Source organism: Argiope bruennichi, chromosome 8, assembly GCF_947563725.1.
Source record: "Argiope bruennichi chromosome 8, qqArgBrue1.1, whole genome shotgun sequence".
NCBI lineage: Eukaryota > Metazoa > Arthropoda > Arachnida > Araneae > Araneidae > Argiope > Argiope bruennichi.
This window is the reverse complement of record NC_079158.1, coordinates 73,548,159-73,562,258: the sequence shown is the minus strand read 5'-3', so window position 1 is coordinate 73,562,258 and position 14,100 is coordinate 73,548,159. Positions and strand designations below refer to the sequence as shown.

The window sequence follows — 14,100 nt, the reverse complement described above, 5'->3', positions numbered from 1 at the left end:
CTTTCATTTGATACGTAGTACTGATGGCGCATTATTTTTATATTTTTACAAAGGTATTAATTAAACCGAAAGTGGAATTGGACCACGAAATAAGAGAATATTTTAGAATGAAGTTAAGATGGGCTAAATTAAGATAAAATCTTGGAAATTAATTTGGATTAAATTAAGAGTTTAAAATATCATTATATGTATATACGTCTAAATGAAAACAATTTTAGATCATTCTTTGTAAATACAAAGAAGTATTGTATCATGGAAGAATGATGCAATACTTCTTGAAAAAAACTAATTACACCAAATTACACGATGTTTTGAATAAAAACTAACACGAATCGACTTCGAATGTTATGTGGTCACTTATTTGTTTTACATTTAAAATATTACTCAGGATTTAAAAAATTAGTTTCATTTCACAAAATGGATAATAAGTGATTCATCTTTTAAACTCAAAACAATGAATGTTTACACAATTGGCGGAGGTAGCAATTGTTATTTCTTCGTATGAGAAAAATTTATTAATTTACTTTACATTCAAAACATTAAAGTTAATTTTAAAGCATTTACTTAACAGTTAATTACATTTCATGGTAAATGAAGGATATCTATTTTAAATTCTAAATAATTAATGCTTATGCGATAGATGGAAGTTTCAGAGATTTTTATTGAAAATTTTCAGTCAAGGAGTATCATCTATAATTTTTTACACAATTTTTTTTTAATGATTCAGAGTCAAAGTTTTTTAAAAATCAATTTTTGAAATATGCGAATAGAATAGCTAAAATATAACAGATATATAAATCTTTCGCTAATGCTTTATATACTTGTACTAAAAATTTGTTTTGTTGTCTGACTTTCTGTGCTAAATAACAAGCATAAACCGGATCAAAAGCATAAGTAACTTGCATCAGTTACTTATAAATGTATGAGGATAGATGTTGAGAAAATTTGTGTAATATTCGTTTGAATTAGGCGGGAGAGCTATGAAATGTATATAAAAACATGTCTATAGTTTAACTTGAACGTATCATACCTTTGAAAACATTAACGAGGCATGTGAAATTAAAAATGAAAATCATTAAAAAAGTGTGAAGATTTTTTTTTGAAGATGAATTGTGAAATGAGAACACTGAAATATAACAAAAAAAAGAACTAAAAAAAATATATAAATATAGTAAAAATATAGAAAAAGAAAAGTTTCTTTCAATAGTGGATACATATTTTTCGATGCTATGAAAATTTAAATACTTCAATAATAATGAAAGATACCCAAAATATCAAGAACACCCCAGCAGTAGCGTCTATGCTAATTCAGTCGATTCTGGGTGACACTTTTGTGAAACGCTTATTGCTGTCAGCAGTTATTTATATAAATTACATTTGAGAAAATGAAATATTATTTTTAAAAATTATTTACTATTTAAGCAAATTTTCCTTTTCATAGCACTTGTTGCATTTATATGCTCACATTTTACTTTCTGTTAATTACTATTTACAAAAATTACTGTTTTTGCAATTTTTTAATTTAATTTTTTTTAATTTTTTAATTTGTGCATTCACGAAGAAAATACAATTTTTCAATATTTTCAGAGCTTTATTCTATGTTAAACGGCAAATTTAACGCAATTTTTTTCCATTCATCGGTTGTATCCATTGGTAAATATGCGAAAAATTAAATTCAAGTTTCCATAATATTTATTGCATAGTCAAAGAAAAAATTATTATGTTCTTGTTAGATAAATAAATAAATATCTTAAAACTTTTTATTAAATTTATTAGAATCATATTTGTATATCGATTACGAACACGATAACACATGAACGGGAAGCGTTTGGAAAATGAAATTTAGCATGCTGTCTTTAAACAAAGCATTGATTTCTATAAAATTTTAAATGAAAACTGCCATCAGAAAGTCAATACATCCGTTTTCTCTATGTGAAGATAAGCGTGATAATGTAAAAACGTAACAAGTTGGATAAATGGTCTCTTCTTTCCTGATACAATTCAACTTTTTTTATTTAATCAATCCTGTATGCGCTCTATAAAATTACTGACTTCAGCATTTTCTCATGCTCTAAGTGAAGAGATGAAAATCCCTAATGTTTACAGCATCTTTTAAATATACCTAAGATTTCCATTCCTAAGTCTACACGTTTCAAGGAAATACCTATAAAAATCTGAAAGTAAAATCACTGAAGGGAAAAATTTCGGTCTCTTTTGCTCTTTGACGCATTGTAGACTGACGCATCTTTTAGGATCATTTATTTCTTGTACATATTATGTCTTATTTTTATAAATCGAAATTAAAATTTCAAAAGGTTTTTTTTATTCGGCCACACAATTGCTAAAATATGTTTACATGCATATTATAAAATATTTTCCTGTGAAGGATATATTTATAAAAATAAGTATCTGTCTATTTCCAGCATTTATTCCATATCCACTTATATACGGAGCTTTGACAGACTCCACTTGCTTAGTATGGGAAGAAAGCTGTTCCAAGACTGGCAATTGCTGGCTATATGACAGTGACAAATTCCGTTACTACTTACATGGAATGTCCATGTTGCTGATCAGTATTGGAATCTGCTTCGACATTATAGTCTTCTTTCTCAGTGACAGACTGACTAACTTTTATGGGGAAGATGATGAAGACAAAGCATCCGAGGACAGAATAGCGAGATGGATTAAAGACGAAGAAGAAGAAGATATTATTTTCACCAAGCGTTCCAAGGAAGAGCCAGTTGTTGAGATGGATCCTATTATGTAGTTTTCTAAGAATTGGTGAAAATTGTTTTCTAAGCTTATGAGAGTACAATTATTTATGTGTGTTATTAAATGTGTATGTGTTGGAAGAAATATTTTAAAACATTTAAAAAGAATTTGCAAATGATATTTAGATCATATAAAATAAGTAAATTTTAAAATAATTTCTTCTACACATCTTCAGACATGCTTAATTTTTCACATTCAGTAAATTCATAACTTTTATCTATCAGTAGTTGAAAAAGAAGTAAGTTGGAACGATCTTAAGCCATAAGTTAAACTTTCATGAACGTAATGTTTCGATATAGAAAATTTTTGCAAAATAAAAATTGTAAATAAGAATTAATGCAATGTTTATTATTATTTAAATATTAATTACAATGTTAATTAATATTTCTTTTGTTGGCGAAATAGAGTAAGGTATATATAAGCTGAAGAATAATTTAATTGAATTTGATAAATTAAATGAAAAATGAAAAATTATTGAATTATGGCAAAATTAAAATTATTAATATAGGGGCTTTTCTTTAAAATTTATCGGTTATAGCATTATTCATTTAACATTTTTGAAATTTTAAAGGTTTAAAGGCACTCTTTCTCAGTTTTTCAGTTTCTCAGTTCTTCAGTTTGCGTAAATTAAAATGTAAAATATCGCGTATAAATTGTTTTTACATTCTTGTATCTGTGTACATATCTATTTTATATAATTTAATGTTCAACTTTTGATTAAAGACATATTTTGATTTCTTGAAGTTGAATTTTTGGTTATATTGATTTACGCACAAACTAAAAAACACACAATTAAATTTTTAATATTAAAAATATTTTTTTTTTAACGAAGAATGATAATTAGAAATTTTTTAGAAATACATATTAATATCGCTTTCAATTTTTCTAATACCAATGATTACTTTATACAAATATACTAATTACCGATTCAGCTATTAATTGAATCAATTAAAGCAAAAAATTACTAAAATAATTGAAACTTATTTTGTTCGGATCATATCCTTCATCGTAAGCTCTTTGAAATAAACTTTCAAACTGGTTCATTTATTATTTAGTATTTTGTTTCTGATGGCAAATCAGTTATATTCTGAAATAGCAATTTTTTAAATAGCGATCTCTCAAGTTAATTCTTCTACTTGTTTTAATGTTTTAGGAAAACCAAAGTTTTTTATAGTTAGATAGAGTTTTCTCATTTTTGTACAAGCATATCAATATGCATGCGATAAAACTAAGCATGCGAGAAGTATTAATTTCTTTAATTTTTACTTACCGGATATAAAATAAAATAAAGCTTAATATCTCAATTTTGCACTATGCATTTTAATAAATTTTTATTTTTCCTTAAATTTAACATTCCTTAGGTACTAGAAATTCAAAATTCAAGTACAGTTTTGTACAATATATTTCAGTGAATATATAAACAAGTTTTGAAGAATAAATAACGTAGTATTTACGCATTAAATTATACTTTAAAAATAGTAGAACATTTACTCAATTTGATTTTTTTTCTGAAAAATTTAAGTTTTATTTAAAGAAACAGATTAATTTTTTTTTATCTAGATGATTTTATATGTTCGTTAAATTACAATACTATCAAAATTTTCAATGATACATAAAATATAAAAGATTGTTGAAGGGGTATTTTATTCCTTTAATGAATCAAATAATCAGTAATAAACATACTTTTATTGCTTTACTTGTGTCAAAATGTTAATGAAATGTGGTTATATGTTTGTGCATTGCTTTGAATTTCGTTTACGTCAAAGATGACATATGATATGAAATGCTGAAGTTAATTTTAAAAACATAAATACTATACATTGGATTATTCAAATTTGTAAAAAAAAAAAAAAAATGTAAATTATGCTCTATATACTATTACTGAAAAGTTAAATTTTCAGATCTAGAAAAATTTCTCGTGTCAATTCTTTTAAATTTCTATTGTTTTTTAATCATTATTCTGATGTCATCTTTATCATTATTTTTTATCTAATATGTATTTAGACCTTTCTTGCACACACACATAAAAAAACATAGAAAAAAGTCCTTGTCTTGAGATTTCCTAATTCCACGTTTTTGTCGATGAATTTTGCTCTTGAAAGTGTACAGAATTTTGTATTAAAAATTTTATAGAATAATTCGTAGAATTCTTAAAATTAATAGGAATAAATAAATAAATAATATTAATACGGTTAAAATATAAATTATGAAAATAAAATCAATAAGAATAAAGTAAGAATTTCAGAAATAAAGTTAATAAAATAATAGAAATGTTCAATAATATAATATTGTAAACGTTTTAAAGCAGTTATTTAGTATAAAATTATTTTATATATTTAGTTTAAGAAATATTAGAGAAATTTCATCATAATAAAAATAAAATTTTACATGAGATGAGAGTACACGCTTCGATGCGATTTATTATTTGAAGAATAATTTGAATGAATTCATTTCTTTGACTGAAACTCAGAATAACAAGTCAAGTAGACCATACCATTTTAGTTTTTATATATATTGCTTGTTTTGAATCAAATAAATACATGAAAAGTGTAAGACAATTTGCTGCTCGATCACAAAATACAGTTACGCTTATGATCTAACTTGATTTACGTGAATGGATTTCTACAGATATGCAAATCCTCAATTTTTTTTAAAGCAGACTTTGGGGAATCTAATTGTAAAGTGCAGAGTTTTATTTGGATACCAAAGAAAGATAAAATGACTTTCTTTTATATAAATGATAATTGTTTTGGGTTTGAGATGGGAAACAAGATTAAAGAAGCAATCCACCAATAAGTGAAAATCTAGTATGAGTAATTGTAATAATGCAAAGTTGTATGAAAACTTAATTTTTTTTTCATATCGTTAAAAAGTTATTATTTCTGTATCCTTGTGATTCAATTTCCTTTAAAGAAAAGAGAACCTTTTTAATTTTTAGATGAGTTTGCTTTATACACAATTTTACTTAATTTGTCCTGTTTAATGTTTGTAAATAATAAATTCTGTAATTTAATTTTTCTACCTTCTGATAGAATTTTGAAATTCTGTACACTTAAGTAATTTTTATGAAATTAGTACAAACAATTTGCGCTTCATTGTTTTAATATTATCAAAACTTCATTATCAATTAATCGATTAATAAGAATTTCGATCCAATTCACGTGCTACCATTTAATGATGGTGAATTTGAGAAAAACTGAATTCAAGTTTTCTTGATATCTTTAAACAGTGAATTGTAAATTGAAGTTCAAAAATTGGAAAATAATTAAAATAAAATAAAGAAAGAATAATAAAATAAAAGTAATTGAAAAGAAATTATAAAATAATAAAAATTATAGTTGCAGAGAATCATGATGTTTTTATATTAGATTTCTTGTTCGTCAATACTTTATAGAAACGTTGCCAAAAAAAACTTATTAATTTATTTCCTGAGAGGAAACAGTAATTGATATCCATTATTTTAATGGATTTTTTAAATGTTTATAATATATACATATTGCATAGTTTGTACTAAAGTTTTATACATTTTATGCATATAATTTTATATGAAATGCATAAAAGATTTTTAATAAAATTTATAAAATTTCCAAATTTTAAATAAATAATGTAAAATATTGCTTGTTTTAATTACCATATTTTTCTAAAAATTTCAGTGAATTTTAATGATTTTTTATTCTGAAATCTTATTTTTGTAATGAATAATATTTCGAAGACTTCTAGTAGTCTTTTGCCTTAAAATTCGTGTAATCTGTAAAGAATTATATTAATGCTTTTAATTATCTATAAATTATTATCACGGGATTCGAAATTCTTCTTCTTCTGAAATCTCTTAATCTGAACAGCAGAAATAAATTCATCCAAGGAAAGGCACGTGTTAAGATTAGCAATGACAGGAATTTTCTTCCAGAAAACACGATGACAGGTCCTTGAATCGAGATCGGAAACAACAAGTTTAAAAGCATCGAAACTCGTCATACTAACATGGAAAGAGATTAAAAAATTAAAAAAAAATCTGGAATTAAATTTGTAATTTTTTTTTTGTGAATTTACTAAGGAATAGTTAAACATTTTTTATTACATGTCCGAAAAAAGTTAGGTATGTGAGATATTATTATACTAATTCTAATTCTCTATCTAAGTTTTTTATTCAAGTCTGAATATTTCCATATTATCTCATTCATTATAGAATTTCCATTAATTTTTGAAAATTTTTGACTGTGATTTCGAAAATTACCAAACTGTGAATTTCTACATATAACAATTTATGAAATACTGTTGCTTAACAAGCAATACCATCTATCAGAATTTTATAAAAATTTTGAAAATGTTAGCTTGTGTGAATTCGAAAACTATTCAAACTGTGAATTTCTATACATGGAATTTTTTCCCTGAATTTTTCGTTATCAATAACGAAAATAATATATTTTATTTCTTATCATAAGCAGATGCAAATTCTTATAACTGATATTAAAGAAAACCCCATTATATTTGTTATTAATTGGGTTAAAATTCAATTTTGTCATCCTCTTATCATACTTGGCGTATTGATATAGGGGTGTTGTAGTTTCTTACACAATGCCATATTATAATCTAATTTTGAAAGCAACAGAAATTGGCAATGCGATGTTTTTGTCATCTATTCTCTTCAGTCTAATCACTACGATGTTGGAAGTTTTGGAAAAAAGAACAACAATTTATTTAATAATGCTCATTTTATTGCAAGCAGAAATTCAAATGTTTATTTATTAAAGAAAAATGTTAAAAAAAGGCAATTTGCAAACAAAGTACAGCAAGTAAATTCAGCAAAAAAGCAAGCAGAAATTCAAATGTCTATATATTTAAGAAAAATGTTAAGGAATCTTGTGACCAGTTATAGAGAATTATTTAATGCTGAATTTACTTGCGGTACTTTGTTTGCAAATTGACTTTTTTTTGTGTAAAGAACTAATAAGCAATACATTTAAAATTACACTCTCAGATGTAAAATCTGGAAAGCAATTCTTTATATCATTAATATAAACAATAACGATATTTCTTAAAAGATGCTAGTCGTTGCTAGTAAAAAAAATTGTAATTTTCAATAAGCCACATTAGTTTCAATTTCAATTCAATTTATAGTTTTCAATAATTAATTAAAATTATATTTCCTGGAAAATACAGTGGACTTCCGAATATCCGGCTTAATGTGAAGGAAAGGTAGGCCGCATAACAAAAGCGCTGGATAAGCCGAAGTTCTATGAGCTCATTATTTTGCATCCCCTCCACAGCAGAAGACAAGTTTTTAAAACGAAAACTTGCTGTTATAATAAGTATTTTCTCACTTCTTATTGAAAACACTAATCCCTCTATTTATCTCAAGACACGTAGAATGTGAACGCGGTTGCGGCCCAGTGAATCAAACGTGTCGAGTTAAAATAGAAGGCTCTGCATTGGTAATTTATATATGTTTATACTGTACAGCACGCTTCAAGAAATTAGAGAAAAAGTAAGTTAACTCTTTAAAGGGCCCTTTTTTTCTAATCATATTATGTTAAAATATTTTTAGGCTTGAAATTAGAATAAGAAAAGGGATTCATTTAGCTTATTAGATAAATTTAATTTGATTAATTAATTAATTTGGTTAATTAATAATTAAGTAACAAATTAAGACACATCATTTTTTCTGAGATAAAAAACTGAAGCATCTAAGTTTCTGACTTACTAAAAAAATTTATCAGAACTTATGCCAACCTACATAATTTCATACAAAGATTGATACATTTGGTGGGAAGCATACTTCCCACGGCCTTGGAAAGGGTTAAAGAATATAAACTGCTCATATTTTAACATGAGTTCTGTAATGCCTAATTTAAATGAAGGAAACATAAACAATGTTGCCAATACAACGCCTTGTCTTCCTCATTTAATTACGATGAAAGAAAACTAGATTGGATAGTATGGAAGCCGAATAGTTCAAACCGGATACTCGGGAGTGTACTATACATCGGAATTTATCAAAACATGGTAAAAGTGAGTTTTATTTTTTAAATAAGAATCATAAAATTTGCAAGATTTGTCGCTTTTAGGACTGAGATTCGGGCTTTTCAGTTCATCGTTTAGCCACCACACGAAGTAACCACTCAAATACTCTATTTTGTGTTTTGCGCTTCAATTTTCACGTCCACTTTTTTCAATCCATGTTGTGAAAATTAAAAATTGTGCAATAATTACTTCCTTTCCTTAGATTACATAAACAGTCTTTGCGCCAGGTTAGCATTGCTTCTGCGATTTTTTTCTTCCTGCTTGAAAAAGATGATTTCTGAAAATTATGCATGCATGGCCTCATGTGAAAAAACTGACGTGGACCGAATTAATGTAGAATTTTGAAACAAAAGCGCAATTATTATCTCATTTAACTGTAAGACAGCTTTACTAGCATTCTGTACAAAAGCGCTGTGCTCAGCTGTAACCTTGGTATGAAAACTTGGTCTGTCTCACGATATTTCGAAAAGTACACAATTTTAAAATGTTCCAAGGATTTCAGATTTTTCGACAACATTTCAGAATTCTTTTTCTTTTATTCAAAATTCTACAAAAACGTTGGACATGAATGGGAAACCCAACGGAATAGGAAATGAAGTTTTGCACGCGATGTTTCTGTTTGAAAACCAACTTTCGTAACTTGTTTCGAGATGGCAAAAACTGTAATCACTATTGTTAGTCTCTCTTACAAACTCGTGAACAAAAGAGATATATATTTTTTTTTCACTAAATTGTTGCTCTGATGATACAAAGAATATTTCGTTTTCTTAGCAAAATAGTGTGAGATTTGCAGAAAAAAAAATCTTGCGTGATTGATATGTTTGCTTTCAAAGCGGAAGTTCTATTCAAGTGGAAGTGCCTTAGTCACTATAAACAAAGCTGTTAAAATAAAACAATCCGATCTGATAACGTACCAGTTTTGTTCCAAAACAATAACAGAGCTATTCCAAAGCTTTGAATTACTTTCAATCAAATTTCTTGCAACATTTCAGTTATTGCTATTCCTTACAATTTTAGTCTGGTACAGTTTGTCCAATTTCCAATGTTGGAGTAATATTAAGACTGTAAGTTATGCTGGAGTAATATTTAGACTATAAGTAATGTTGGAGTAATATTAAGACTGTAAGTAATGTTGGAATAATATTAAGACTGTAAGTAATTCTGGAGTAATATTAAGGCTATAAGTAATGTTGAAATAATATTAAGACTGTAAGTTATACTGGAGTAATATTTAGACTACAAATAATGTAAAATATTAAGACTGTAAGTTATGCTGGAGTAATATTTAGACTATAAGTAATGTTAGGGCAATATTAAGACTGTAAATAATTCTGGAGTAATATTAAGACTGTAAGTAATGTTGGAGTAATATTAAAATTTGGAACGGAGATGATAATTTTGAGCAGTTGTCAAATGACGTGGAGAATACCTGAGCCCGCATCCTTTTTCAAAATTTTCGAGCTTGGAACTATGCCTTTGCCTATTGGCATATTTAATTGATTCCAAGCCGTTTAGGCATCAAATTCTCTGTGGAATCTTTTCATGAAGGTGCGATACATATTTTTCAACCTCGCAACAGCATCCAAATATAGTTTTATAGAAAAATTTTAATTTTAAAATATTTTTTGTAATGTAGAAATTTCAGTAATATTTCTGTATCATTGCTCTGATTATATTCATTTCTGTATTAAAAAGAAAAACTCCGGAAGAAATTAAATTACTAGAACGAGGGAGGGATTGTAGCATGATAATGTTTTATGTTAGAGTATTATATAATTTTTTAAAAATTTAATTTCAAATTCAGGGATTTAATGACAAAAAAAAAAAATGATTCCCATCTTCCACTCTCTGAAAGTCGTAAAACTATGGTATATCTAGATTGGTGAAGAATATAAGCAGAAATAAATAAATAAATAAATTGATTCATATCTTCCACTCTAAGTCTAAAAGTCGTAAAAAGTAAGATATCTCGACCGCTTTTTTTGTTACTTTAAATTTTTTACAGAAAATTGTCTCTATTTCTATTGTTATTATTGCATTTAACTGCCAAGTGCTTAATTTATTAAGAAAAATAAAAATTATTTTACCAAAATATTTTACAAGTTTTGGTTGCACAAAACCTACAAAGAAAAAAATGCATGGAATTATTTCAATATGCTATTTTCCTAATGATGCAGATATTTTTCCAAGTAATAGCTTGTCGAATAAATTACAAATGTTTCATGTACTCATGTACTCATGTTTCATGTACTCATTCATAAAAACAGAATTGTATATAGATCCAAAAACTATGCAATCTTCGTCTATTTTCACTTTTTATAGTAACACATTGTAAAAATAAGCACTAAAATTAGAAAATTTTTTATTATCAATAAATGAAGGTCATGAGATAAATACAGCTATAAACATTTTTAAAAAAATTAAATCTCTTCTATATTTATAGAATGAATGCTCACAAGCGTGTATGCTTTTTATCTAGATCTTTAGACTTGGCATGGAAATGAGTAATTTTAATTAAAGTTTTAATGACCAGAGAGTAATCGATTAACCATAGATTAATCGATAATTTTTGATGTTTTACCATCATAATTTCCAAAATAATATTAATTTAAAAAATGATTTTTACACGAGGATACTAAAAGCTACTAAATTGAATGAAATTGATATATGTAAAAATTTCAATGTATCTGTATTCTAAAAATACATTCAACGTTCACAGTTATATTCGGCTTAAAAAAAAGACATTTTTATTTTCTGAGTTACGTGGATTTCCCGCGCCTTTAGAGATGTAATAATTTTAACTTTAACTGTCTTAAACTGCTTCCAAAAAATTCTATAATTTTAATTCCGGCGTTATTCCTGAAAAAAAGGGAAGTTCCTTATTCTCACTGAGAATAATTTCGAAAACGACATTTAAAATTCCCCCTTGATTAACTTGCTGCCTTTTATCAAAGATCGCAATTTCTTTCAAGACTCTACAAATATAAAAACCTATAATATATATATGTGTGTGTAACGATATTTCTTAATTTGATTTAAATCTCCTTAATTTCTTATTTTTATCTTAAAATCTTAAATTTGTCTATGTTGCTACATTCTACAGCTATCACTTATTTACTGATTCAAATCCTATTTCTTTATTTAAATCTTTTATTCAATGAAACGCGTTCTAAAAAATTAATGACCATCGCAGTTTCTCAGTTCTAAGCGAAGGGTAAAATATGCCTAATGCTTATAACATTCTTTTAGAGATACCTAACATTTCCTTTCCTGAATGGACATGTATAAAAGAAGCCCTTAAAAGAACCTCTTAATAAAATCATCAATGGAAAAATTTCTCTTATTTTCCCCCTATGTCGCAATGCAGACGGATACACCGTCTTATCCTACAGTGTCTTCTTCCGAACAAACATTACTGCACAATGAATAGAACATATATGTCTATTAAAATACTACATCGCAATTAGATATGAAAAATATTTTCTTTATAGAATCATGCGCATATGCATAAAAAAATTTAAGTGGAAGTCAGACAATAATCCCGGCTAAGCTGTCCATCCAAGGCGGTTATTTAGCAATGAATAATATTTTAGATGGTATTAATAATTATAGTATAGAGTTATTTCAAACAATTATTATTTAGTATGCCCTAGTGCAACATTATTCTAAAATAATTAATATTTCTAATATTTTTGAAGTTTTAAAATCACGGTATGACGCTATATAAAACAATTACTATTTGAGTATGACAATATTAAAAAAATCTTATTAAAGTATTATTAAAAATAATCAATATTTCAGGCATCTGATAGAATTAAAAATAATTGTATAGTGTTATTCAAAATAATTATATTTTAAATACATTAATATTTAAAAATTATGGCATAGCGTTATTTAAAACAATTAATATAAGAGCTGCGAAGCGTACAATCACGTGACTATATGTAAAGTAACACGCCTCATAGTAATCGATTATGATTTTTCAAGGTCGAATCATCCGCAGCATAAAACAATAAAGTGGCCTTGAGACAATGAGAATTCGAAACTCATTTTTTGCATCCTTGAGTGGTTCTGAAAAGGTTTTTGTGTTTTCTCTAAAGTATGGAAGGGGTTGTATTTGTTTGAAGAAAACGCAACGATTTGAAAACAAAGATAAATCGTGAAAGTGAATTTCTTTCTTGCATTCCATATCCAATGACAAAAAAATTAAGTTGTTGCAATTTGGTTTTTGAAAAGAAAAGGAAGAAGCAGTTGCGGGTGTAAAGGCTGCCGAATCAGTAAAAAAAATTAATGTCTTTTTATTTGTCGACAACAATCAGTTATTTTTCTTATTTATTACGCCTAGACGTGGCTCAGTGAGTTTTTTTTTAAATATAATTGCTTGATGTTTTAACCTTTAAAGTCTAAATGAATCTAAAACATAGATGACTGCCATAATTTTTCAAATTATGTCGGAAACGGAAAAATTCAGATAACTGCGGAGTAAAATTGTATTCACAATACAATTTTTTTAGAAAAATCATTAAATGTCAGTAAAAAATTATTTATAAACTTTATTATTTAAAATCTTTAAATTTAAAAGTTTATAAACCTTAAACTCCCTTTTTTTAAAATTAATTTTTATTTATTTATAAACTTTTTTGATACATAAATATTAAAAAGATCACTTTTTTAATTCTTTGAACTTCGGATTTTTTTAAAAATTCAAAATGACGAAATCTTGTTTAATGTGGAATGCATCTGTCTCTTAAATAATACGGCTGAAGTTAACGGGTTAATAGAGATGGTAAAAATGCAAGACAAAGAGAATTTTTGTTTTTGTTTAGAGGTATCTGCAACCAAAATTAATGAACAAAATGAAATCAAATTTCGTATACGTACTCTCAAAATTATGAAAAGAAGATGAATTGAGGAAAAAATTTATACCCGCAAAAAACATTTTGCAATATAACAATAACAAAGAAAAAATCACTAAAAAATATCTTTAAAAGTCCTTGAGTTATTGGAACAAAATCATTGATATTAAAAATCCCAACGGACATATGAAAAATTCATTACTCAAAAATTTATTCATTTTTGAGATGTTTCTTGCAAAGATGGGGATTTGTTTAAAAGGATTTTTCAGGATTTTGTTAAATTTTTAATCAGAAATCAATAATTATTTTTACTTCTTTTTTCTTAATAATTTCGAAGCATATTGTTACAAGAAAAAATTTTCGCATTATTTTAAAGCTAGAAAAAAAATGCTTTCAGCGGTTTGAATTTTATTTCTGCACAATATTTTTTCTAATTTAACTAAAAACATTG

The 14,100-nt window shown here is 26.3% G+C and overlaps 1 protein-coding gene across 3 annotated transcripts in view; it reads left to right on the top strand.

Annotated features, from left to right (window-relative positions):
• The window catches only part of LOC129981070 (solute carrier organic anion transporter family member 74D-like), a 75,933-nt gene extending 72,424 nt beyond the window's left edge, over nucleotides 1-3,509 (top strand). For all 3 annotated transcript variants that reach the window (XM_056091716.1, XM_056091715.1, XM_056091713.1), the window contains exon 9: nucleotides 2,424-3,509. In XM_056091716.1, coding sequence (XP_055947691.1) covers nucleotides 2,424-2,767 — 344 coding nt within the window. In that variant the 3' untranslated portion in view covers nucleotides 2,768-3,509. The remainder of the gene's footprint in view (nucleotides 1-2,423) is intronic.
• Nucleotides 3,510-14,100: the final 10,591 nt, after the last annotated feature.